The sequence below is a fragment of the Balaenoptera physalus genome, assembly GCF_965194825.1.
Source record: "Balaenoptera physalus genome assembly, chromosome: 11".
NCBI lineage: Eukaryota > Metazoa > Chordata > Mammalia > Artiodactyla > Balaenopteridae > Balaenoptera > Balaenoptera physalus.
In genome coordinates this window covers 38,195,379-38,222,726 of record NC_138896.1, presented here as the reverse complement: position 1 = coordinate 38,222,726, position 27,348 = coordinate 38,195,379, and the positions used below count along the sequence as shown (strand labels likewise).

Sequence of the window (27,348 nt, the reverse complement as noted above, 5' to 3'; positions counted from 1 at the left end):
TATGAGGGCTCTGAAATGATGGGATGCAGCATCAGACACACTCTGTGTCACAGTGAAGCCCAAGGCCAACTCAGAGTTTGGCATTTAAGAGACTTTCAGAATTGCTGGGCAGGCACTGGCAGAACTCACGTGTTTGGATAAATCAGGACTCTTGGAGTCAACGTCATATCTGCAGGGAACACAGAGAGATGGTGAAGGCAGCTGGGGCATCCTGCCCCAAATTGCCTGGCTTCTTGAGCTGAGCCAGGACCCCTGCTCCCCCAAAACCAGGCACCAACACAGTGGATATTTCTGGGAGTAATAGCAGGGAGATGCAAATGGGAGCCTTCTAAGGTGCTAGTCTGTCTCTTGATCTGGGTGGTAAATGGATATCAAAATGCATCATTGGGGTAGCGCTATTAAGATTTGGGCACTTCACTATATATAAGTTATACCTCGTTAAAAGTTGAAAAAATAAAATAAACTTGCTCTGCCACCCTGGCTGGTTCACAGGTACCCGAGCCACCCTGCTCTTCACTGACTGTTCTCCCATCTTCCCAGCTAAGGCTCAGCTGCCCTTGGACTTCAGTACCTTGCCTTTGACCTTCCCTGGTTGTTCCCTTTTGCCCAGGCCTGCCCAACCTGCCCTCAGGCCTGGGCACTCAAGAAAGAGGGAGGCATGAATACCTGTACCTCAGCCTGCCACAGGCAGCTGATCCTGCAGCTGGGCACCTCTCTTCACCTGGGGCCGGCTCACCCACAGCCTCACCTGCAGCCCTTCCCTCCTGCATCCCGCCTCTACTCACACTGGCCATCTGTGTAGCCAAACAGTCATTCTAGGTACAGACAACTCCTGCTGAGGGGCAGTCGTCATTGTGCCAGTCCCCTTCCCTGAGCACTTCCTCTCTCCAAAGTGTCACCAGGTGACTTCACTACAATGGGCTGCATTGACTGCTCTGGGCCTCAAGTCCTCCTATCATTGCCTCCAAAGTCATTTCCTTTCACTGCATTTTTTTCCTTTGCTCTCTCAGGTGCCAACCCCTCTTTTCTTCCCCACTCAGTTCACAATTCTCTAGGGCACAGTCCTTTCTAATCACCCTAGACCCCGAAAAAACAACAAAACACCACTCCTCCACCTGCTCATCAGACTAAAATCCCACCATCATCCTTAACCTCAGGAGAGGGGCACTCTGCATCTTTGTGATAAACACACAGATGCTTTGAGCCCCATCAGCCAAGTTACCTCTGCAGGAGGGGAACTGGAGGGGACCCTCTCCCAGAACAAGCTTTGACAGAGGGAGAGGTCAATGGGGAGCTGGGGGGAAAAGGGTTCCCCAGAATTAGAGCTGGGTTGCCCCCAAGATCTTTCCTCAACCCCCCTGAATCAGGTAGCTTGCCCAGCACCCTCCCACACTGAGACAAATGGGGGGCGTGCCTTTGTTCTCCCTCCCCACCTCCTTTCCACCTTCTGATGAAGGTGGGGCTGGATTCAGCTAATTGTCACTTTTATCCCAGGCCAACCCTGGGTTCCTCTACTATCACAGCTCCCCCCTACCTTCCCTAGTGAGGAAACTCCCGCCCCAGTACAGGTCCTGTAGCCCCACCTCCCAGCCATGGTTCCTTCCCCAGCTCCATCCTCAGCACGATCTTCTACTTACAGGTCAAAACGGAGGTTCTGCTTCTCCTCGAAGAAGTAATCCACGATGAATTTGCGCACAAAGTCGGGATTGAGTGTGTTGTCGATGACTTCAGTGCGTCCGAACTACAAGAGGAGATGGGGCATGGATCGCACGGCCAGGCTGGTGGAACAGGGAAGCACTGGGCTCGGAGCCCCTCAGTCCTGAACCCCGTAATGATGGAAGCCACGCCTCTCCCAGCTCCTGCCCCCACCCCCCCCATCAAGGGGAGAGCTCCCACATCTACAGTGGAAGCCGTCCACCTATGGCTCCAATCTCCAGTGTCACTTTATTCTCCCTTTCTCTATATAGGCTCCACTCAAGTGAGATGGTTTTGATACCTGGATACCTGAGTAGGCCCTTCACTTGTTCACCTCACTGCCTTTGCCTAGGCTGTGTCCTCCACCAGGCCTCCCCTTCTCAGTCAATGGCACATCCTCCACTCCTTCAAGGTCCATTGTTAATGCCGCCTCCTCCAGGAAACCTTCCTGATTCCTCCAACCAGAGAATTACTTCTCTCTGAGCCACCACTGAACTTGTGCCACCTCTATGACCACCTTCCTTCTCTGACTGATTCCTCATTAGGTGTGTATTGATTTGATGCCCCAATTGTAAATGCAAGGCAGAGACAGGGACTGTGGGATCTTTTAAGGTCCCATCTCTTGGTATTCATGCCCTTGTATAATCCCCTCCCCTTGAATGTGGGCTGGAGCTAGTGACTCACTTCTAATGAAGACTGGACTAGAGCACAAGTCACTTCCAAGGTTATGTTATAAACGACTATGGCTTCCGTCTTAGGCGCCCTCTCTCTCTTGCGTGCTCACTTTTTTTTTTTTTAATTAATTAATTAATTTATTTATTTATTTTTGGCTGTGTTGGGTCTTGGTTTCTATGCGAGGGCTTTCTCCAGTTGCGGCAAGCGGGGACCACTCCTCATCGCGGTGCGCGGGCCTCTCACTATCGCGGCCTCTCCTGTTGCGGAGCACAGGCTCCAGACACGCAGGCTCAGTTGTTGTGGCTCAGGGGCTTAGTTGCTCCGTGGCATGTGGGATCTTCCCAGAACAGGGCTCGAACCTGTGTCCCCTGCATTGGCAGGCAGATTCTTAACCACTGCGCCACCAGGGAAGCCCGCTTGCTCACTCTGATGAAGCCACATGCCATGATGTGAGCTGCCCTATGGAGAGGCCCATGTGGCAAAGAACCAAGGCTATCAGCCAACCCACCCCTGAGAATCTAAATCTTACCAAAGACCACTGAGTGAACTTAGAAGTGGATCCTGCCCCAGCTGAACCTTGAGAAGACTGAGGCCCTGGCCAACACCTTGACTACAGCCTTGTGAGAGACCCTGACGTAAAGGATTCCACAGAGCTACACCCAGATCCGTGACCCTGTTGTTTAAGTGGCTAAGCTGTGGGCTAATCTGTTACTCAGCAATGCATAACTAATTCAGAGACTTAACTTTCTTGGTAACCCCTGCAAAATATACACTAGAGTTTGGCACACACTGGACACTCAATAATTAAATCGCATTAAACTCCCTGAATGACTTAAAGCAAGTCACTCCCCATTTCTGGGCATGAGAATTACTTAAAGGGTTTGTTAAAACATAGATTGTAGGTTCTGATTCAGTGGGTTTAGGATGAGGGCTAAGGATCTGTACTTCTAAAAATGCAGGTGACACTGATGTTGCTGGTGCAGGGACCTCCCTTGGAGAACCACTGGGCTAGACTGTGGTCCACAGAGCTGGGAGCTCCCAGGAGCCTTCCCATGTCATGGAGGTGGGGGGCAGTGTGGGCACCGCTCCGGGCTACCAGTTCCATCAAAGCAGCTCTTTTACGTCTTCAATCCACTAGATATATTTGGTGAGATTTTATTTTTAAAAAGGGATATGGGTCTAAAAGATAAAGTGTAAAAGCACTGTACACTCCATGATGGTAGGGCATGATATTCCCCAAACTAAACAAGATAGGCAGACAAAATGAAAATATTTTAAATAGGTTGTCAATCATTCTTAACATGTCTCCAGTTATCTGGGACATAGCTAGGTGTCCCCTTCTCCTCTGAAGTAAGTTAGAAACCTGCAAAGAGAACCTCCCACCCAAGGCAGTGTGGGGTCATCTGGGGAGCACTAGATTTGGCACCTTTCTGCCCTCAGGCCCACAGCGAATCAATCTCTCATTCCCGTCAATTCCATCAGCTAAATCTCTCCCCTCTCCCTGCCTCCTCTTCCGTGGCCTTGGTCAGGACTCTTCAATTTCTCACCTCAATCACTGCAATAGCCACCTCCTGGCAGGTACCCCAGGTAGGCCAATCGCTAATGCTTAAGGACTCAGCTCCCCGGAAGTCCAGCTCTCTAACTCCCACCCCTTCCCTTGCACTCCCATAATCCTCCTCATATCCCTATGGCTGCACTCATCACAAGACCTAATAATGATCTACTCTTTCCATCCCACTAGACTGAGCTTCTCAAGCAATGGGGGGGATCCAAGTTTTCCTCATCTTTGCAGCTCAGGACCTGACACAGTGTTTAACAGAGTCACAGGCTCACAGTCCCACATGATTAGAGCACCAGCAGCTGCAGTAAACACTTCACACCGTATTACCTTATTTAATCCTTTTTTGGTAGGCTTCCCTATTTTATGGATGAGAAAATGAAAGCACCAAAAAGCCAAATAATTTGTCCAGGGTCACATGGCTAATAATTGCTGGCTTCAAGGCACAGCCCAGGCATTCTGGCTCACGTTCTCTAAGCCATGTTGCCCTACATATCCTGAGGTCCTGAGGGCAAGGACAGCAGAAGCCCACTGCTCCCAGCGACGGGTATATATACAGTAGGTACTCATTGTTGAATGAAGTAAGGTTGAATGAGGAAATCGATGAGAGGGTTTGAGTCCCAACTTCATCACAAGCTGACTGTGTGACTTGATCGGAGACTTTCAAAGCCTCAGTTTCCTCATCAGAAGATGGAGAGTAATACTCGTTCTGCTTGCTTCTTAGAGTCACCCAATTCAATTCAATTATGAATTCAACAGTTTTTAAGCACTTATAAAGTAGGCCAGGCAGTGTGGTGGGTGCTGGGTTACAAACATAAATAGAACACGAATCCTGTACTTAAGTACTCCTCTATCATAGGTGGGACAACTCAAACACAAATAACTACGATACAGTGTGATAACACTGTTAACAGAACTATATACAAAGGCCTAAGGCAGGGTACTCCCCCCGGCTGGGGAAGTGTGAAAGTTATTAAAATGTACAAAAAAGCAGATTACAGGGCGTCCTGTTTCACATACTAGTCCAGGTATCTGATTTCATAGAGGTCTGCATCGTTCATCATCTCTGAGCTACGTTACAACTCGGTAAATTACAGAAAGCATAGAGTAATGCAGGTGATTTTATCCATAGAAATGCAAATGGATTTTCCTCAGTGGAATGCAATTGATTATTTGATTATTACCCTGTGGATACAGACCAATTTTGCAGCTATTTGTAAATTCATTTCAGCATTCCTGATCTCATATATGTGTGTGTTGTTGGAATTATTTGAACCAGTTATAACATCTTTCTGGGTCCCTCGTTGATTAATAAGTTGAATCAATCTTTGCCGTGTGTTCATTTTCTATTTCTATGGGAATCGTGATTTTATCTTTAAAAAAACGTATCCTTTAAAGGGAGATTTTTAAAAAGACCCATGCTTGGAATTCCCTGGAGGTCCAGTGGTTAGGACTCCGTGCTTTCACTGACGAGGGTGAGGGTTCAATCCCTGGTAGGGGAAGCGCAGCAAAACAAAAAAAACAAAAAAAAAACCCCATCCATGCTCAAGCCCTACCACAGGCCAATTAAATCCGAATCTCAATGGGTGGGGCCTGAACAACTGTATTTTTTAAAAGTTTCCTACATGATTCTAAGATGCAGATGGAGTTGAGAACCACAGATTCTCAGTAGGAACACGGTAGGAGGAAGGAAGAAAACTAACATTTACTGAGCCCCTTACTGAATGCTTAGTAGATCAAGTGGATCATTGAATTATCTCATTCAATTCTCACAAAAACCCTGTGACCATTTACCCATTTTACAAGTGAGAAAACTGAAAACCAGAGAGGTTAAGTGACTTGCCCAAGCTCACACAGCTAGGCACAGCTGGGATCTAAACCTAAGAATGTCTAACTCCAAAGCTCATTTTATATATATATATATATATATATATATATATATATATATATATATATATATATATATATATATATATATAATTTGAAGATCTAATTGGCTTTATTAAATGATTCACGAATCGGGCAGCATCTCATCTAGGAAGCGCAGAGATACTCCCCAAGGCTCATTATATTTTTACTTCATCTAACTGCCAAGAGTCCTCAAGCATTATGAAAGCCAAATAAAGATGAGGTTTACTTCACAAGCATTTATAGAAGCCTCCCTGTGTGCAAGGCCATGGGAAGGACATTGAGTTGAATAAGACTGGGTTCCTGCCCCACCCCACAAATTCCATAACGATCTTATAACTCTGGTTGCAAAAGAGTTCCTGCATTTTCCTCTTCTGCCCTTTCTAATTCTTAATACTGTGTGTCTTCAGATGCAAAGAAAATTTCTCCTAATAGCTTTCTAGAATGTAGACTATTCCAGGAAAACACCAGGTTCGAGAGAATCCTCTCTTAAGAAAGGGACCTACCTCCTCCTCAATGCACTGCCTTCCTCTCTCAAACACAATAAAAAAATCCCTCCGACAGAATTTTATATAAACCCCAGCCCAGAAGGGGCAAGTATTCCTTTGTGCAGCCTTCCATCTCCCTCCACTCCCAGCAGAGACTCCAAGGAAAACACCCATTAGGGAAGATGACAGCGCTGCTTTTAAAATGGCACTTCAAGCTCAGTAGGGGGGAATTCCCTAGAGATTGATCTCTGCTGGAGAAGAAAATGGAGTTCCCCTGGAAACAGGACACGGAGGGGGACTCCAAGGGCACCCAATATCTCCTAGAGCAGGAAAGGGGACAAGTGAGCCTGGCTGGGCGATGATAAATTACCAGGACCAGGGGTAATTAACATATATGCACATCCTAAACTACTGCGAATGAAATCTTAAACCCAGGGACTTACTAAAGATGTTTTATAGCCTTCATTACTTGGGCTAATAACAAAGGAAACAAAATGTGAAAACTTGGATTTTAAAAATCCAAGAAGCCACTGGGTCCGTGTCAGACCCAATTTATACCCCTATTAATGACGGTCAGAACACAGCTGAACTGATGTTTAAAAAAATAATAATAATAATAATTTGGTTGTATTTCGTTCTACATAGAGAATTAGAGATTTCAAGCCAGAAGGGACTTGGAGAGATGAGGTTTTAGCAGTGGGAGGCACGCAAAGGCATGAGATCTGACTCTGCTAAGGGGGGCTTGGGGAGGAGGGGAAGGTAGGTTAACCCCTCACGACTCGCAATCCTGCGCCAAGCCAGCCCTGAACGCCCTTCCAGGTCCCCGGAAGGGCCTGTCCCTCCCTCCATTCCATTCTGAAGCCCTTTGTCCACACTTGGTCTCTAAGGATGGGAGGGGGCCTGACACTGCTCAAGTCTGGGGCACAGACCACCAAACACTGGTAGGCACAGGAATTCTCTGATTAACAAAGCTGCAGGGAAGCCCAAAATCTGCTTTGTTTTACCAAGTGATTCTGATACAGAGAACCCTAGAGAATTGTTGGGTAGGTGGCAAGTGTGGACTGGGGAGGCTGTGGTGTGAAATTGGGGAAGGGGCTGAGCAGTCGGGGAGGTGAGGGGACTTTGACCCCAGGGTCTGGGACAGCCTCCCAGAGAGGAGAAAGTACAAATGAGAAATAAGCCTGGAAATTAGGGTATTCACCGTCTGAAAAGCTTACTTCTTTTCCCTGGCAACAAAACCCAGCGGGAAAAGCTTCTGACATGTCACAAAAGATGCTCCCAAGGGTTCCTAAAACCCCTATGACTAAGTCCCAAGAATATCAATTAAGCAGCATTAATTACATATCATCAGTTTGAGCGAGACCCTCAAAGGGGAGGCAGACTTGAAACTTCTTTGAGGACTAAATTAAGTGGCTCCCAGGGGCTGTGCTACACATAGAAGTCGAGATTTATGGGGGCAGGTGGGCAGCTGTCCCGCCAAACTGCCCTGGGACAAGGGCCAGTGCAGGGCTGGGATTGAGAACCCAGGTCAGGCAGTAAGGTCTTCCCTTCCCACATCCAACTACAAGGCCGGGAAGGGGCAAGCCTATGTCAAGACATGGGCCTCCTGACCTGCAGGGGGCACTGGGCTGGCAGTTAGTCCTAGACTGATTTGGAGGCTTGTTCTCCATGCGGGAGAGTCTCCTGCTGCCGCCCCACCCTGTCCAGCTCCTTCTCCATCCTGCTCTACATTCCAGGAGATTGTTTCCCGTCAAACTCCATCACCTGGTTCCCTTGCTCTGTGGGTTCCAGTTGGGTTTGGCCAGTGGGAGGCACTGGCAGATGGCAGATGGCAGATGGGAGACGGGAGATGAGAGAATGTGGGCTATTTCCTCCGTCTCTGGCCCAGTCTCAGCACCATGGTTCTGGGAGGGGCTGCTCTCCCCACGCCCATCACCGCGCTCACCTCTCACTCACACACAATAACATTGTCTCCTCCCACTGCCCCTGCAAGCCTGGGTGGAAACAGCTCCCTGTTGTTGCCAGGCCCTGGGTGCTGCACTGTCCCTTGTGGGTGTCCTCAACCTCACCCGTACCTTTGAAAGAAATCCATTAAATCTCTTCAGTGAAAACAACTGAGTAGAATTCTCTTTCCTGCTGGGACCCTGACTGATATATTTTCTCTCTCACAAACACATTCACACACTCATACCATTTCCAACTCACCTGAACACAAACGAAGAACGGTCCCCACCCCTACCCCATTCTTCTTAGACACGGTAACATTCATGTCACCAGTAAAGTGTGTGACTCCTGCCCATGCAGCCTAGGTACACAAGGTCTGTGACAGCCCTCTGGGATGCAGGGTCCCATCCCAGCCATCCTACCTGTGGGCCTTGGTGGGGACTCTCACCACAGCCTCTGCTTTGTAGAAAGTAGTCATCCCAGCCCCACCCACACAGATGCCAGAAAGCCCAGCAGGGAAGGGCAACTGCTAGATTAGAACCAGCTCTGAGTGGGCTGTGACACCCTGAAATTGAATGCAAATATCTGTACATGTCCTCATTTTCTGGGGAGAGAAGCCATGGTTTTCATCAATTTCTCAAAGGGAAGCATGTCTTCAGAAAGCTTTAAGAACCACTAATTCTAGCTTTGGAAGGCAGATCTTAGGGGTTCCCACATAAGGTAGTAAAGTGAAGTAGTAAATAGAGCAGTCTGAGGCCAGGCTTCCTGGTTTCAAATCCTGGCTCTGCTATTCACTGGCTGTGTGACCTTGGCTAAATCCCTTTGTTAGGGAACCCTTGACCGAAACTGCCCACCTTGGCCAGGCACCATGATAACCACTTGTATAAGTTTCTCACAACAGGAGGTCCTGATAAGGAACATGGTGCTGCTGCTGACAACTAACTGGAAGAATTTGGGAGGGGCCAAAAGGAAAGAGGAGACGCCAGCCCATAATATGTCCTACTAACCTCCCAGAATCCTTTCGCTGGAATCCATCTTGGCTGAGAGATGCACGCACCACCAGGAAGGATCCTGAGTCAGACCAAATATGGGCCAAGCAAGATGATTGGCCAGAGACAACCCGGAAACTAACCCCATTACCATAAAACCTGAGACTGTGCTCCACGTGGCAGAGCAGTTCTCCTGGGTTCCCTTACCCTGCTGCTCTCCACCCGGGCGCCCCTTCCCAATAAAGTTTTTTGCTTTGTCAGCGTGTGTGTCTCCTCAGAAAATTAATTTCCGAGTGTTAGACAAGAGCCCACCCTTGGGCCTTGGAAGGGGTCCCCCTTCCTGCAACACCTTCACCTCTCTGCCTTAATTTCCTCTCCCATAAAATGGAAATGACCATTTATCCACAGTTTATAGAGTTGTTGGAGGCTTAATTGATTTAGTGTATGTAATATACTTAGAAGAGAGCCTGGGACATAAAACATGCTCTGTAAATTTGTGATTCCACACTCTGGTTCTTTATAAATCCCCAGTCCTGGCCCAGCCACCCAGGAAGTATATATCTCCCAAGTCTCTGAACTCTGAGATGCTCCTGGCCCTAACCGCTAACATTTCCTACCCACCTTCCATGCCTGAGAAGGTTTCTATGCTCCATCTAAAGGGGTCCTCTGTGCTTAAGTCCCCTGGAGGTCCCAGTTCTGTGTGGTTTCTCTCCACATAACTTCCACATACAGGGTGAGTCTGAGGGGAAAATTCGGGGCTGGCCCTTTGCTCTTACAAACCAGCTGCTCCATTAAGATCAAGGCTCTGCCCTCCCTGTGGGCTCCCCTCAACACCTAGCAATGTCCCAGGCCTCAGTTAGAAAAAAGGCAGTAGAATGTGTAAATTTTGCTTAGCCACCCAGGCCTAGAGAAGAAAATTCACTCTGGCCACTGCAGGGAAGGGAAGGTAGGAGGAGCCCTTGGGCAAGGAGGCTGCTAGTGAGAATGGGGGGAGGGGTGCCCTTGGCCCACTCATCCCCAGCTCAGACACTAGAGATGCAGAACAAAGGCAGCCTGGGAAGAGGCTCTCTCTGTTGCTTCCAGATTTCTAAAATCTGGTCCTCTTCTTCTTCCTCACAATCCACTTGCTGGGGGCAGTGACAGAAAGCAGTTCAGGGATGTCTCCCAACATGTTGGTCAACTCCCCACAGATGCCCATGGCTGGTGGGGTAGGCACTGGGGGCTGGAGCCAGGGAGGTGCAGAGAGGTAGCCAGGCCAGTGGCCCAGGAGCCCCACTGGCCAGGGTTCTGTTACTTATTATCTATGTGAGACCACCTGGGTAACACCTTGGAAGGTGCATTTCCCCATCGCTAAAACAGAACATCCTTCCTTCTTCAGGGGAAAGCTAGAGGGAAATGTGCATGAAAGCCTGCACCGAGCATCTGTTGCACAGTTGGTCTTCAATACAGTGATAACAACTGTCACCAAGCCCTACCAGGTGCCAGGTGCTAAGTGTTTTCCATATATTAACTCATTTAATATTCATAATAACCTTATGAGGCAGTACTATTATCATCTTCATTTTACAGAAAAGTAAACTAAGATAAGGCTCAGAGAGACCGAGTGACTTGCCCAAGGTCACACAGCTAATGGGTGGAAGGAACAGGATTCAAACTCAGGCATTCTGGCTCCTAATCAATTAGGAGTTGATCGAGTCACTCACCAATAAGAGGTTAATACTGTGAATGAGGCTGGGACTGTGTCCTATCAGTCTTTACCCCAGCCCAACCTCTGAACTTCTTCAGTGCTGACTGTCCCTTCCACCTGGTTAATTCTTCCTGTGGGGCTGGGTGGTTCTACAGGTCAGGTGGCACAGGTGAGCGCCCCTGATCTATTCCTCTGCTCAGCCCCCACCCCACCTCTAACCCCTACACACACACACACACACACACACACACACACACACATACACACACCCCACAGTCCTGGTCCTTCCTATGATTTCCGTAAACATTCACTGATTAACAAGTTGACTCAGAACTGAAGATTTTAGGGCCAGAAGGAACCAGATCCTCTCAACCAATGAGAAAAGAGAGGCAGGGAAGCAGGGATGGGGTGCTCTGACAGAGGTCACATAGCTGATTAGGAAACGGGCGGTGACAAGAGCCCAGGCCAGGCGGGGCTCTGGCTCTGAGCAGTGCCCTCTTGTCCCAGAAGCCTGTCTATGCCCCCCTCTCCCAGGTTTCTCCCTTCCATCAAATCCTCCTCCTCCTTCCGCTTTGTATCGTGACTTCTCATCTTCACAACGCTTCCACACATTCATGATCTCATTTAACCCCCCACTGACCCCCATGGAGATGATTTTATTATCATCCCCATTTTACAGATAAAGAAACAGAGCTCCAGGAGGCCGGGAGGGAGGGCCAGGGCTCCCAGGAGTGACAGGATCGCGGTGTTCACCGCGATCCCCTGCCTCAGTAGTGAGTGGGTGGCTCTGCAAGCCTGAACGATCTTAACAGCCCCTGATTTAAGCAGCTCTTGCCTTTTTACAAATTACAGCTGGATGAAGCTTCAGAGACCTCCCCCCCCAGCTGCGAAGCCCCCAGTGACTGTGCTGGCCAAGACAGAAGGAGGCCAGAGCTGACAGACAGCTCTCTACCTCCAAGCTGCCCACCCTTCCCCAGCAGGAGCTCCCCTATAATTTTCATATATTACTGATGGTTCCTTAATGGCAAATTCTAACGTCTCGCTGCAGAGCCCAGCCCCTGAACCCTCATGAATCATGTTCACCGGGATTAAAACTAGAGGCCAGAAATCTATCTGACTCAAATACAAATAGGACAAGGGAATCTGCTTGGCTCTGGGAATAGGGGACTGGGTGGGTGTCCAGGGCTGGGGAGAATGGCCAGAGGTCTGGGCATCAGGCAGGAGGGCATGGGTTGTGGGGAGGGGCACAGAAGTCCCATGCCAGGTCCACCACCATCTTGGGTCTGGAAATTTCTCTCAGGTTCTCTCACGGGAGGGGTCCAGGATTCTGTGGTCATCTCTTCCTTGGAGAGTAAGGAAAACGAGGCCCAGAGAAAGCATGGGGCTTACCTAAAGGCACACAGAGCGAACCATGACTTCTGTGGCCTGGTGGCCTCCCAGACCATTTCCTGTTTTGTCAAGGCCTCTAGGTGAGGAAGGGCAGAGGTGGAGATGGGGGACCTGAGGCTCCAACGGCCTTCGCAGTGCTCAGGCCTGGACAGAGAAGGTTCCAGTTCTGGCCCCAGACACCAGCAGAGGCCTGTGAAATTTTATCAAGCTTTATAATAAAAGACTTCCTGCCAAAAAGCTTAGTTCCTAATTAGCCATTGTTCCAGATAATCTGTTAAATTGTCCCAGCTCCTGGGGGAGTGGCCCTTTTACCAATAAGCCTGGCTGCCGACCTGCTGGCAAAACACTCTCCACTGGCTTGTCCTTCTGGTCCTGCCTGAGCGGCTGAGCCTTGGGTCTGGCTGCAGCACTTCTGGGGGAATGGGGGAGCCTGAGAAAGCCTGCCACAATCGCACCTGTCCCCCAGCACACCCCAAAATGTCTATGGTTCCTATCAAATGGCATCAAGACGTCTGAAATGATAGCATCAGTGGTTTCTTCCTTATACACCATCAGTGAAATGATAGCATCGGTGGTTTCTCACTTAAGGGCTTCTTATAGGAAGAGCCATTATCGAGCATTCTCTATGTGCCAGGCCCTTTACATGAATTAACTCCTTTAATCCTCACAGCAGGCTTGTGAGCCTAAGCATTTGCCTAAGCGCCCCAGCTGGGAAGGTGGTGGCCTGGATTTGGACCCAGTTACCTTGACTTCAGAGCCCACGCTCTCAACAGTTCAGTTGCAGCTATGAAGTGTGCCTGGACACTAACGCCAAAGAGTAAATAGATGTATCAGCTACCAAGGGACCTGGCCTAGATCCTCGGGGTTTACTAGAAAGGCAGACTCCTTTCTTTAAAGGGAATCTTAGGCTCCTGTCCAATGTATCACACAGAACTAACAAACACCTCTGGCTGAATGGGGGAAGGGGTGGCAGGAGCCACACACAAATTCACAGTTGGCCCCTGAGGCACCACATCAAACCCTGGAGCTAGAAAAGCCTATTTTGAAAGTCAGTGGCCTGGGCAGATGAGAGGAGCCCGGACTCAGACTCAGAAGACCACATCACACCCCAGCTCTGCCACTTGCTAGCAGTCGCTGGGCGAAGCGAGGACCCCTCCATCCAACTGCTTCCTCATCTGGGATGTGGTGAGGGCCAAGGCAGATCACACGGTGCTGCTGATGTGCAGACTGCATGGGTAGTAGGAATGTCAGTCACCCTCCTATTGAGGATCAGCAGGACCGGGACAGAGCCGCCTCATAGCTTTGTCTGACTGTATTGCATAATAATAATATTTAAAGTATTGAGCACAACAAGGCACTGAGGTGATTCTGTCATTACGTCCCATCACAGCCCAATGAGCAGGCATCAGGGTCCCAGGGTCCCATTTTGCTGATGAAAAAAACTAGGACTGAGAGAGGTTAAGGGAAGTGGAAAAGTCAGGATTTGAAGGGACATTGTAAGCAGGTTCTAAAGCCCTAACCTTAAAACTGGGAACAGGTACCTGTGGACTCACCTGGTCCCTGAAGTAAGGCCTTGGTCCTAGACTGCCTGCTCCTGATGACAGGGAGTCAAGGCCCTGGAAATTCAGCTGTGTGACAAGCGCAAAAACCACTAAAGGCTGCCCAAGGGACCCAAGGCTCAAGAGGGCCCTTTCTTTGCAGAGGCAGACTCCTCTCTGCAAAAAGGGGAGAGTCTGGAAAGCCAACCCCATGCTGGCCCGGGAATCCACCTGCTAGCGAGGCTTGCCTCCTGCTTTGGGCTTTAGCAACAATAACAGTCCATTCATTACTTTAAATCTTTTGATAAAGGTCTACATTTTATGACGGGGGCCAGGTCCTGTGCTGGTCATCAGGGATCCCAACTGGGCTCACAGCCTAGTGGGCGGAAGGTCATTTCATTTCACATTTAAACTCTTGGCCATTGGACCAAGCGGATCCCCACTGCCCTTGCCCACCCCATCTCATCCCAGGAGCTCCACAAACACTGCAAATTGTCTTCCTGCATCTGCCCCTTCCCCTGCAATCTGCTCTGCACACAGGGGACAGAGTTATCTTTCTGAAACATAAACAAGGCTACATCACTCCCCTGCTCAAAACCCTCAAATAGCTTCTCATCACACTTAGAGCAGTGTCTGAACTCCTACATGGCCTACAAAGCCCTGCAGGATCTGCCCGTGCAACCTCTGTGACCATACGGCCCACTGCCTTTATTATTCACACCACTCAAACTGTACCAGTCTTTCTTTTGGTCCTTTGACAAAAAGAGCTTGTTCCCACCTTGGGGCTTCTGCACTTGCTGTTCCCTCTGCCTGGAACCTCCCCACCCCCAGACTAATGCATGGCACCACTTGGGGCTCAACTCGCATCACCAGCCCCTCAGCAGGGCCTCCCCTGACGCCCCTTTAACTAAAGCAGCTCCCTTCTCCCAGGTCAGTCTCTATTTCATCACACTGTCTTATCTTTTTCACGGCACTGATCAAACAGTACCTGAAATTATCCAATTTCTTTGCTGACTACACTAAGCCTCTCCGGAGCAGGGACTCTGCCTGTCTTGTTCTCCACTGTATGCCTGGATCAGTGTATGGCATATAGTAAGTGCTCAATAAATGCCTGTTCCTTGACTCCTGATTCTGGAAACTGTGATAAAATCTAAGACCACATACTCCCAACAGGGCTCCCAGGGGGGCGCCACCCTCCCCTCTGGAGCTGATCTCTAACCTCCCTCCAGCACACCCTGGGCTGCAGTTGGACTGAGTCACAGCCAGCTAGCTCATGGACACGCAGGCCATTCCCACCCCCAGGTTTTGCTCATGTCGGGTCCCATTCCTGGAATGCCCTTTCCTCCTCCCACCATCCTTCAAGTCTCAAGTATGGTGCTGTCTCCCCCTGGAAGCCTCCTTAGCCCTCTTGATCTCTCCCTGCTGTGAAGTGCTGAGAATTCATGTCTAAACTACTTGGGAGGCTCTTGGACTAGTTGTGGTCTGGAACTTGGGGTCTCAGAGAGGATCTGTTCCAACACCCTCAACAAGATGAATAAATGAGGCTTTTAAATCCTCCTATAGGGCTTCCCTTGTGGTGCAGTGGTTAAGAATCCGCCTGCCAATGCAGGGAACACGGGTTCGAGCCCTGGTCCAGGAAGATCCCACATGCCGCAGAGCAACTAATCCCATGCACCACAACTACTGAGCCTGCACTCTAGAGCCCATGAGCCACAACTACCGAGCCCACGCGCTGCAACTACTGAAGCCCGCGTGCCTAGAGCCCATGGTCCGCAACAAGAGAAGCCACCACTTGCCGCAACTAGAGAAAGCCTGTGTGCAGCAACGAAGACCCAACACAGCCAAAAAATAAAAATAAATAAAACAAATTTTAAAAAAAAAAAAAATAAATCCTTCTATATATGTGTCTGTTCTCCCCAGCTCCCTGTAAGGTCTCTGAGGGCAGGGACCTCCCTGCTACAGCTTTGCACCCTGGAGGATACCACAGTGTCTTACCTAAGTTACTTCCCTTCTCTTGGCCTCCACACTGCTATTTATAGAATGGGCTACCTGGGATAAAGTATATAAACTGCCTGGTACATTGCCCGGCACCATCAGTGATCTATTAACAAGAGCTATCTTTTACCAAGTGCCTACTTGGCTCCTCCAACTTACCCCATGTTATCTCAAATCCTTAGACAATCCAGAAGGTAAGTATTGTTAGTTGTCCATATTACATGTGAGGAATCTGAGGCTCAGAGGGGATAAGTGTCTAGGCCACACAGCTCTAAGTACCAGGGTCCTGAAACAAACCCAGGTTTATCTGACTCTTAAAACTGCCCAGGACCCCACCCCTCCTCCATGGTCTGGGCATAATCTGTACTGCCTGCAAAGTTGTTATAAGGATTAGGGATGATGAGTATGAGATGCTGGACACATGGCAGGCACTCAGTAAAGGATGCCTGTTGTTACACAGATTTTCCATACATCTTGGTTGATTCTTTGAGTAACTTAAATAATCAGAGTTATCAGGGAGCAATCTTGGCTGCTGGGACAGAGGTGTCTGGGGAGCTCAGAGAGAGCTTAAGGTGGATCAGAGCTGGATAAAGGAAAGGGCATGGTGGAGAATTTCCTCTGGAGGAATAGAGTGAGGGTGGGCAGTACGCCAGACTGGGGGCTATAAGTGTTTGGATGCAGGGAGAGGGACAGAGCTAAGAAGAGCTTCTTACCTAAGATAGCAGGTAACAGGCCCTGAGGTAGGGAGGGAAAAGCCTGGAGTCAAATAGCTTGGATTTTGTTCTACTGTCTGTAACACATTATTTTAAATTATTTTTTAATGAGTTTCATCCATCTTATGAGTGGGAGTTACATTTGAAAGACCCTAATTAGGAGGCCTCACCTTTAATACGTTATCTCCTGGGTACTGGAGAGCCCTATTAACAGAGGGATGTTAGCAATGACTTTTCACAACCAACAGGAAGGTGTAGAGAGACATCTGGATGGTTAGGAGTGCTGTACAAGCACTTAAGCACTTGCACAAGCAGGGAGTGAGAATCTGCAGAGACCAGTGACCTCACGCCTTGGGAGTGGGCCTGGGCTTCTGATACCCCTGGGTTCTCCCACAGATGGAGGCTGCTGTGGCCTGATCCTTACCAACCCTGGAACATCATCCCTCGGCCGGCTTCCAGAAGACTTTCAGGAAAGAGGCAGGCCCAGGGACCTCTCTGAGCTTGTAAGGACAGGTGTGTGACTAGGGGCCACTTACTAATATTAGGTTAGAGTCTAACCTTAACTGTTAGACCATATGAAATTGCCAAAATTTTCAATTTGCAGATTCATACGGTTCAATCTAACTCACAGGTGCGTGCGGCAGAAATGAGGCTGAGACCTGCTTTCACGGTTGTGTAGGCCCTGGCGTCGAGGTTGAGCAGAAGCAGAGATGTGCCTGCACCCACTCCTGACTGTGGGAGGCTGCAGGTCTCTGTCCCAAAGGCCTGGCAGCTGTGGACGGCCAACCAGGGTTAGGTGGCTTCATAACAGATTGAGTCCCAGCCCCACACTGATGAACTGCATGGCCTTGCACAAGCCGCTTCAGCTTTCCCTGTCTCAGTTCCTACCTCGGATCTGGGCCAATCACATCTCCTCACAGTTGGCTGCAGCATTAGGGATGTGCCAGCAGAGCACACAGCAAGTGCTGAATCTATGGTAGTTCCTGTCTTATGGCCATGTTTAGGGTAGTCCAAGTGGGAGAGGCTCTAACACCAGGCTAAGAAGTTGATGTTTTGTCTTAGAGCCTTGGGAAATGGGTGAATTCCTGAGCTGTGATTTGGAGAGCCACAGGGAAAAGCCCTGTTCTGTTCAGGAGGAGCTAAAAAGGAGACTTTGGGGATGAGCCTGGGGGTGACCTTTGGGGCCAGAGCCAGGGAGGATGGTCGGGGTCTTATAGGGGGCAGGAGGCAGACAGGCCACCACCAGAGAGGCAGGGTTTCGCGGGCAGACTGAGAGGAGATACCCAGTATAAACACCAGCAGGGGACAAAGACGCCACAGAGGCTGGAAGCGGGGCTCCTGCACCATCCACGGCCACCATCCTGGTGGCTGGTATGCCATGCTACAATGCTCTGGGCATGACACAGGGATGACATCCCTGTGTCCGGCCTTTCCTGAAAGAGCCCCTCCTGATGAGGGACTCCTCACACACAGGGTTGGGATGCTTCCCTTCAAACCCCTCTCCCCCTGGAAGCCCTCACTCCTTGGAGTGAATCAGGTCCTACAGCCCCAGGCTGAGGAGGGTGCCTGAGCTGGGCAATGGCACACTGCAGTTGATATTTCCAGGCATTTCACAAGCATTATCTTAGTTAGTCCTTCCAAGAAGCTCTCCTAACCCCATTTTACAGATGAGTAAGATGAGACTTGGAGAGGATAAATACCTCACCCAGGTCATGTGGTAAATCTCAGAGCTGGGATGGGCATCAAGTTCAGGGCGTCAACTGACAAGGTATTTGACTGTTATTCATGATGTCCTTAGGGACCAGATGCAGAAATACGAGATGGGTTATAACAAAGTTATGTAGCTCCTAGGTGGCTGAACAGCACTCCCCAAAGGTCAACTAGATAACTGAGGTCAGTCTGGGCAAAGGTCTCTAGTGGAGGACCACAGCACTCCACCCCATTCAACCCCTATCACTCGCGCGGACAATGACGGCAGCTGACCCAGGACAAGGAGGCAGAACCAAGATGCTGAATGCACAGTCATAATTCAACATGATCTTCACAGACCATAACAACAGACTGAATCTGCCAAATGACATGTAACAGAGATAACTGTAAAATTTCACATCTAGATTCAAAAACTCAATTGCCAAATCTGAGCTGGAGGAATTCTGTTTGGATAGCAGCTTGTTTGAGGAGGATACAGGAGCCCCAAAACTCAATATGAAGTAAGTCGAAGACACCTGCCAAAAAGGCCAGTGGAATTCTAGGTAATATCGATAGATATATAACCCTTGGAAACAAACACACAGAATGCATGATTGTCTAGTCCAAGCCCCTGTGAGGAGGGAGCCAGCCCATGCTGCTCTGAGCTGGAGAAGGGAATGGTGCAGGACACACACTTTGGGAAGAACATTGACAAATGGAAGTGTGTTCCAGGGAGTGTGCCCAGATTGGCAAAGGGACAAGAGACAGTTATATAAAGAGGAACTCTTGATAGAAATGGTCACATTCTAGGTCTGCCCCAAAGTGTACTAACAGGGCCACGTGAGCTGTCCTCAAACATTGAAAGAATATGTGGGGGACTTCCCTGGTGGCACAGTGGTTAAGAATCTGCCTGCCAATGCAGGGGACACGGGTTCGAGCCCTGGTCTGGCCCTGGTCTGGGAAGATCCCACATGTCGCAGAGCAACTAAGCCCTTGTGCCACAACTACTGAGCCTGCGCTCTAGAGCCCTCGAGCCACAACTACTGAGCCCGCATGCCACAACTACTGAAGCCTGCGCACCTAGAGCCTGTGCTCCACAACAAGAGAAGCTGCTGCAATGAGAAGCCCGTGCACCGCAACGAAGAGTAGCCCCCGCTTGCTGCAATTAGAGAAAGCCCACGCACAGCAACGAAGACCCAACACAGCCAAAAATAAATAAATTAAATAAATAAATTTTTAAAAAAAATAAGAATATGTGGAAGAGAAAATCAACTTACTTGCACATCTAAGGAGTGTGGAATTAGGAACGAGTGGAATTTTGCCCTTTATATATAACTCTATTATAGTTCTGACGTCATGTTCTAGAAACTACTTTCACATTAACTACTCTGTGCTTCAGTTTCCTGTTTTGTTAAATGGGGCCAATAATAATAATAACAATAATAATGCTGCTGCCACCTCCTTCACAGGGTTGTTGTGAGGATTAAATGAGTTACTACAGTAAGTGCTTTTTAGAACAGTGCCTGGTACATCACTGTTAGATATGTGTTTGCTATTAGCATTACTATTGCAGTTATTGTTGTTTTTGTTACCTCCCTGAATTGAAAGTGAGCTCTGGCTGTAGACAGTGTCTGGTCACCCTTTGTGTCCCCAGCATTCATCTCCCAGCACACAGTAAGTTGAGTCAAAGTTATGTGGAGGCTCATGTCAAGATGCTCCGAGGAAGATCATCCCGAATATTCAGAGATGAACTGTCATTCCCAGCTGGTGTGAAGATGTTCAGCGGGCTGAGGTTGCTCAAAAATAGACTGAGCGCTCAGGCAGGGACATGAGGGCGTGGCGGCTGGGGCCACATGCTCTGCAGGTGGTGTGGGTTGATCAGTGGGACACCCTAAGATTCCATGATACCCATCTCCTCCTTTCTGAAGGGCCCTCAGCCTGGATAGCCACCTGGCAAGGGAGGGGCAGGGATCACCCCTACACTTTTCTTTTTTTTTTTCTTTTTTCTTTTTTTTGGCTGTGGGGCTTGCGGGATCTTACTTCCCCGACCGGGGATTGAACCCTCACCCTCGGCAGTGAAATCATGGAGTCCTAACCACTGGACTGCCAGGGAATTCCCAATGTGAAATTCATTATTATTATTATTATTATTTTTTGGCTGCACCCCTACACTTTTCAAATGGGGAACCAAGCACAGCTCCCTCTTCCTAGTGAGAGAGTTTCTGGGACTCCTCCTACCTGGCCATCCTGCCTTTCCTGGGACATGCAGAAGGGCTTAGTAAGCCTTGATGCAAATAGTGGTCGATTTCCTGGGCTAAAATTACATCTTGAGTCAATTTTCACAAAGTGCAGTGACAGATTTAGGTGATGGGAAGATGGAGTTTTCTCTGAAGGCATTAAAATGACCCAAACAGTTAAAATCAGCTGAAACCTGGCAGCCAGGGGCTGTGAGAGCAGTTTTTATCCTTCTGTGGCCTTATGCAAACATGGGAGACCCTACCTGGAGAAACTGCTGTGCTTGCACTTGACTCCCTCCGGCCATGGAATGAGTATCTCTTGGCCAAGATTCCACTAACAGAGAGACTTTTTGCAATGAACTAGCAGGTGGAGCCATGGGAATGGGTTCGTGTTTACTGGGAAAAACAGGCTTCCATCTCAGGGACAGTTCCATAGAGATGGATCTGGATTATTCTTTAAACTCTCCCTTCCTGATACTTTGCTCTGCAGGTCACACAAAGAATCAGGCAAAGAAGTAGGGCCTTGATATGTTTGAGGGTATCTTTCCTTCTACAGAAATAGCTTGAAGCCTGTGTCCCAGGGGTAGCCCATGCAACAGAGCTCTGCCACCGTCACCCCTGAAGGCTGGGCATGGTGCTGATGGTCCCTTGTAAATGGGGTCAGTCTCCTCTCTGACATTCTGACCCTATGACCCCAGCAGTCCTCAGTCTGAGAGTCATGAGCTCCCTTCAGCTGCCTCCCTGTATCTTACCAGCCTCACACCCTGAACACCAGCCTCACTCATCTGCTCACCCTGTTTTGGATGGTCTCCATTCGCCCTCTGGATCTACTTCCAGCCCTTCCCCACCCTGCTCTGTGCCCGGGAGGCCGACCTGTGTGGACTGGATCAACAGCCGCCCCCCGCTCTAAGTCTTCCAGTGGGGTTCCACCAATGGGAGGTGAAGGCAGGAGAGCAGAGGGTGGGGAGAGAGTGAGGTTGCCCAGGCTGACCATGTCCCTCCACTGAGGGCCCCTGCTCCTGTAGACAAGCTCCCTTAGGGTTCCAGGAACCACCCCCGCCCCTTACCTCCTCAGGCCTGGAGTAGTCCCACTGTCCCCAGCCCCTGTGATTCACCAGCCCACGTTGGTTTCCCTGAACCCCGCCCACTCCTTTATAATTAGCCCTTTATTATATCTCCCAACTCTGCAGGACCTGGACTGGCCTGCTTACTCCAGCCACCTCCATGCCTTTGCTTTCACCACCATCTTTTTTTTTACAAATTTATTTATTTATTATTTTAGGCTGCGTTGGGTCTTCGTTGCTGTGTGCAGGCTTTCTCTAGTTGTGGCGAGCGGGGGCTACTCTTCGCTGCAGTGCGCAGGCTTCGCATTGCAGTGGCTTCTCTTGTTGCGGAGCACAGGTTCTAGGCACACGGGCTTCAGTAGTTATGGCACGTGGGCTCAGTAGTTGTGGCTTGCGGGCTCTAGAGCACAAGCTCAGTAGTTGTGGCACACGGGCTTAGTTGCTCCACGGCATGTGGGAATCTTCCCGGACCAGGGCTCGAACCCATGTCCCCTGCATTGGCAGGTGGATTCTTAACCACTGCACCACCAGGGAAGTCCTCACCACCATCTTTGATGCTGGGCCCTTGTGTATGCCCCCCGGCTTCACTGAAACCCAGATCGACTCAGCTCCTCCAAGTGGATGCTGCCACTGCACTGGGGTCAAGCACCCTGATTCCAACACCTGAGGCCAATCCTGCTCCTCTATAGGATGAGGAGGGTGAACCAGCTGAGCCCTGAAGTTCCTTCCAACCCACATTCTCCTCTGCTCCACATCATGCATCCCTTAGCCAGATGGCTGGTGCTGAGGTTCAAATTCCACTGAAAAATCCAAATGACATTCTGGCTGTAATTTTCTCTCCTCTGAACTCCCATTCTATTCTCATCAATACGTCTCATCACATCCTCTGTTAGCATTATTCATGCATGGGAATCTCCCCTTCTAGGCTGCAAACTCCCTAGTTCCATCTTGCGCTTTCGGTGAAACACTTTTCTTTCTGCCTATCTCCCTCTTCCCCCACCCCCCATCTCAAGAATACTTACTGTTGTAAATATTGACTGAAATGGGGAAGGGACCAGTAAGGCCCGAACACTCTGGATGATGCTGTACAATGATATTTACCAGACAATGACTACACAGCAGGTATGTTATATCCATCATCTTGTTTTGCCCTCACCACAGGCCTACGAGGTAGGTGTTATCCCCGTATTACATATGTGGAAACACAGAGGTTAAAAGCAACTTGTTCCAGGGGACTTCCCCAGTGGTCCAGTGGTAAAGAATCCACCTTCCAATGCAGAGGACGTGGGTTCGAGCCCTGGTCTGGGAAGGAAGATCCCACATGCCCCAGGGCAACTAAGCCCGCACACCACAACTACTGAGCTTGCGCACCTCAACAAGAGAGCCCACGTGCCGCAAACTACAGAGCCCACTTGCTCTGGAGCCCACGCGCCACAGCGAGGAACCCACACACCGCAACAAAAGATCCTGCATGTCTCAACGAAGATCCCGCGTGCCACAACTAAGACCCTATGCAGCCAAAAATTAAAGAAATAAAGAAAAATAAATAAACACTGTGATTAAAAAAAAAAAAAAGGGATTCCCCTGGTGGCGCAGTGGTTAAGAATCTGCCTGCCAATGCAGGGGACACGGGTTCAAGCCCTGTTCCAGGAAGATCTCACATGATGTGGAGCAACTAAGCCCACGTGCCACAACTACTGAGCCCGTGCGCCACAACTACTGAAGCCCACACGCCTAGAGCCCATGCTCCACAACAATAGAAGCCACCACAATGAGAAGCCCATGCACCGCAACAAAGAGCAGCCCCTGCTCACCGCAACTAGAGAAAGCCCACACGCAGCAGTGAAGACCCAACACAGCCAAAAATAAATTAATTAATTAATTAATGGGAAAAAAATAAATTAATTTTTTAAAAAAGCAACTTGTTCCAGAAAGGGCTGGAGCCAGAAGTGAAAGCACAGGTGTATCTGATTCCAAGGCCTGTCACCATTCCTCTGCTCCACCCTGCAGTGTGTGTGATAACAAGATGCAACATGGGGACTTCCCTGGCGGTCCAGTGGTTAAGACCCTGCACTTCCACTGCAGCGGGCATGGGTTCGATCTCTGGTTGGGGAACTTAGATCCTGCATGCCGCAAGGCACAGCCAAAAAAAAAAAAAGATGCAACATGGGCCCTGACCCAAATTAGACAAGTCTCATTACAGGATGTAATTAAGGGTTCATGGAGCAGCACCCTTCTGAAGAGGCCCTTCCAGACTTTCCTGAATGAATCACCGAGACGTTAGGACACTACTGTTCTCTATGAAGCTCGGCCAAAAGGTCTCAAAAGTAATTAGTTCCTTTAAGCTAAACATTTCCCCAGCAATCTGGTTTACGCTTTAATTGGCTTAGAGTACTGGAGAGGGAGAAAAAGTCAACTTTAGCCCAGCCCCTGTGGAAATATTTCCCATACATTTTATGGATAAAACTCATTCCCTTTGGCTGCTTGCTTCTGCCAAGCCTGAGGGAGGGCAGATCAGGGAGCAGGGCAGGCGACGCTCCAGTCAGTCCACCAATGAGGAAGGGGAGGTTCGTTTCTGAAGTCTGAATTACTGAAGCTATACTGGCCGTTCTCATTCTCATCAAGTCACCTGGGACCACCGCCCCTGTGGGCTCTTGGCTTTGGTCATCTCATGCACCACTCCTCTTCCTTCCCTTTCCGCAGGTCCTGGGGTCTGGACCTGTGTCCTTCTGCTCTTTGGAGCTGCCTCTGTTCCATTAGCCATTGGTACTTCCCTCTCTCAGTGGAGACACCAAGCTGAGTCTCTATCCAGAGCCCCTGGGCCTCCCTCCCAGGTCTGGGTAGAGAAGGGCATGGGTAGGGCTGTCAAGGTCAAATTCCCTCTCGTCCCATCCTTGGGCCTCTTCTGATCACCAGAAGGAGTGAGCACAGCTACGAAGGCCACGGGAAACCCCCTTCAGCTCTGAGTCCAGTAAATTAACCCCCACCTCCTCAACCCTGGAAGAAAACGTTCTTCACCTCCCAGACTTTGACCTCATCCTTGCTTGGCCAGATCCTCTTCTCCAAGAGTGAGGAGGTCTGCTCCTTCTTTGTTCAGACAGGAGCCAGGGGCTGCAAGGACCCTCCCCCTTGACCAGTTCCCCCTTTTATTCTCTGCACCTGAAAACCAGCTGGCACAGAAGGTCTAAGGGAAGAAGGAAGCAGAGACAGGAACAAGACAACAGCTGCCACATCCTTGCCAGCCTCTGTCACCTGGCTCCTTTTCCTAATCCAGTCATTCCTTCAATAGCCATTTATTAACACCTACTGTGTATTGGGCATCATTCCAGGTGCTCAAAATGTAAGAGTTAATGAAACAGATGAAAATCCTTGCCCTCATGGAGCTGACACATGACAAACAAGATAAATAAGTAAACCAGAGTGTCGTTTATGGCTTATGGTGAAAAGTGATAAGGAGGCAAAATTAAGCAGGAAAGGGTGGAGAGGCTGAAATGTTAGATGGGGTAGCCAAGGGAAGGCCTTGATAGGGTGATGTCTGAGTCAAGATCTGAGGGAACTGTGGAGGGGCCACGTGAACATCTGGGGAAAGAGCATTCCAGGAAGAAGGAACAGCAAGTACAAAGGTCCTGAGGCAGGAAGAGGCAGGTGTGGCTGGAGTGGAGTGATGGAGGGGATGAGCAGTAGGGAATGGCTCAGTCAGGTAAAGGAAGTCAGACCCTGTAGGGCCTGTTGGGCCACCACAGAGACTTTAGTTTTGCAAGATGGGAGCTACCGGACAGTTCTGAACAGAGAAGGGACAGAATTTGACTTGGGTTTTAATAGGATTCCTCTGGCTTCTGGGTGGGGAATAGACTGAAGGTATCTAGCAGCCACCCACTAAAAGTGTCTGTGATTCTTAAGAGCGAGCCCTTCAAGTCTGCCCTCTCCTTAAACACCCTATCACAAGGGGCAAAAGGCCTCGGGTGGGGACAATGGAATTGAGACAAGGCTGGAAAAGCGGGCCATCCTGAGTTATGGCAGAGCTTGGAAGTCAGACTAAGCAGCTGAGACTTGATTCAAAGAAGAGGGGAGTCACCAAAGGTTTCTGAGCAGGGGAATCACTTAACTAAAGCCACACTCACTCACATTAGTCAAAAACCACGGGAAGGCTGCTCTGGTTGAGACATGGTGCTAGATGCTGTACCCATGTCTCAGGACATGATCTTGGTGGGCCTGGACTCCCTGTCTCCCCCCTCAGACTGGGGCTCCCTGAGGACAGGAACTTTCTCTCCACCTTCAGTCTCTTCTTGCATCAGCAAGGACAAGACTCTGCATGCCTTACTATCCTTCACGGGGGTTTAGATGCTGAAGTTGGAAACACATCAGGTGGGATGACTGCAGAGTTAGATGAACAGACAGACAGACAATCAGGAACAGGCTGATGTTTCCACGGTGGGAGAGGGGCTGTACCTACCTCCCGCCACTGCTTGTTCTCCATCCCTTGAGTATACATGACGCATACTGTGAGGAGAGGAGAGAAAAAAGGGTTAACACCCCAGGCCAAGAGGAAGGTGTGGGCCCCAGATGCGGAGGGCCCTGGAGGGTCAGGCGCCTCAGGACACTACAGTCTGGGTAGCAGTGTTGGGTCTGGGTGGGGGTGGGGTCGGCTTGGAGGAGGGGGTCCAGAACAGAGGTGTGTCTGGGAGGGGCACCCTTTGGGAGGAGGGTCGGGGTCACTCACATCTAGGCTAGAGCAAGTGTAAAGTGTGAGGCAGGTAGACAGGTGTGCATGATGGAGGACTGAGTGGCAGAGGTGTGGCAGGAGAGAGCATCTGAAACCCGCTTGTCCCTTCAGAGCCCAAGGTGGCCTCATGGGGCCTATTATTATCATCAGCCCCACTTCCCTGATGGGAAAACTGAGGATCAGAGGAGGCCAATGAGTTGTCTGAGGTCATACACTTGAGCGGCATTGCTTAGGGCTAGAACCCTGGGCTCCAAAATCAGTGCTCATCCCCCTAGGCCACAGACATTTGGGGCTCTTAAATGCACTGGTTTCCCTGGGACTGAGCTCTTCTAAGCCCTCCCTACCCACTTGGTTGTGTTGAGGCTTCACAAGTACGGGGGCTGGGAAGGGTCAGACCTCCAAGTTCTCTTTCTCCAGACAGTATCGGTGAAACATTAGACAGCCTTGATGTACCGGGAACGATGCCTAGTACATAGTGAGCACTCAGTACAGGCTCCTGTGTTGGCTACTGTAGTAGTCATAACGTCGTTGTAGCAAAGGAAACAATAAACAAAACAAAAAGACAGCCTACGTACAGACTGGGAGAAAATATTTGCAGATGATGTGACCAACAGGGCTTAATTTCCAAATATACAAACAGCTCATACAGCTCAATAACAGAAAAAGCAAACAACCCAATCAAAAAATGGGCAGAAGACCTAAATAGACATTTCTCCAGAGAAGACATACAGATGGCCAATAGACACATGAAAAGATGCTCTACATTGCTAATTATTAGAGAAATGCAAATGAAAAACTACAGTGAGGTATCACCTCACACCAGTCAGAATGGCCATCATCAAAAAGTCTACAAAGAAGAAATGCTGGAGAGGGTGTGAAGGAAAGGGAATCCTCCTACACTGTTAGTGGGAATGTAAATTGGTGCAGCCAATATGGAAAACAGTATGGAGGTTCCTTAAAAAACTAAAAATAGAGCTACCATATGATCCAGCAATCCCACTCCTGGGCATATATCTGGAGAAAACTCTAATTTGAAAAGATATATGCACCCCAATG

General features: G+C 49.4%; 1 protein-coding gene across 5 annotated transcripts in view; it reads right to left on the bottom strand.

The window, feature by feature from the left end:
- CPNE5 (copine 5) overlaps positions 1–27,348 on the bottom strand; it is a 98,471-nt gene that overhangs the window by 56,046 nt on the left and 15,077 nt on the right. For all 5 annotated transcript variants that reach the window (XM_082412595.1, XM_082412596.1, XM_082412597.1 and 2 more), the window contains exons 3-5: positions 26,023–26,069; positions 1,638–1,741; positions 130–169 (exon numbers count right to left, since the gene is read on the bottom strand). In XM_082412595.1, coding sequence (XP_082268721.1) covers positions 130–169; positions 1,638–1,741; positions 26,023–26,069 — 191 coding nt within the window. The remainder of the gene's footprint in view (positions 1–129; positions 170–1,637; positions 1,742–26,022; positions 26,070–27,348) is intronic.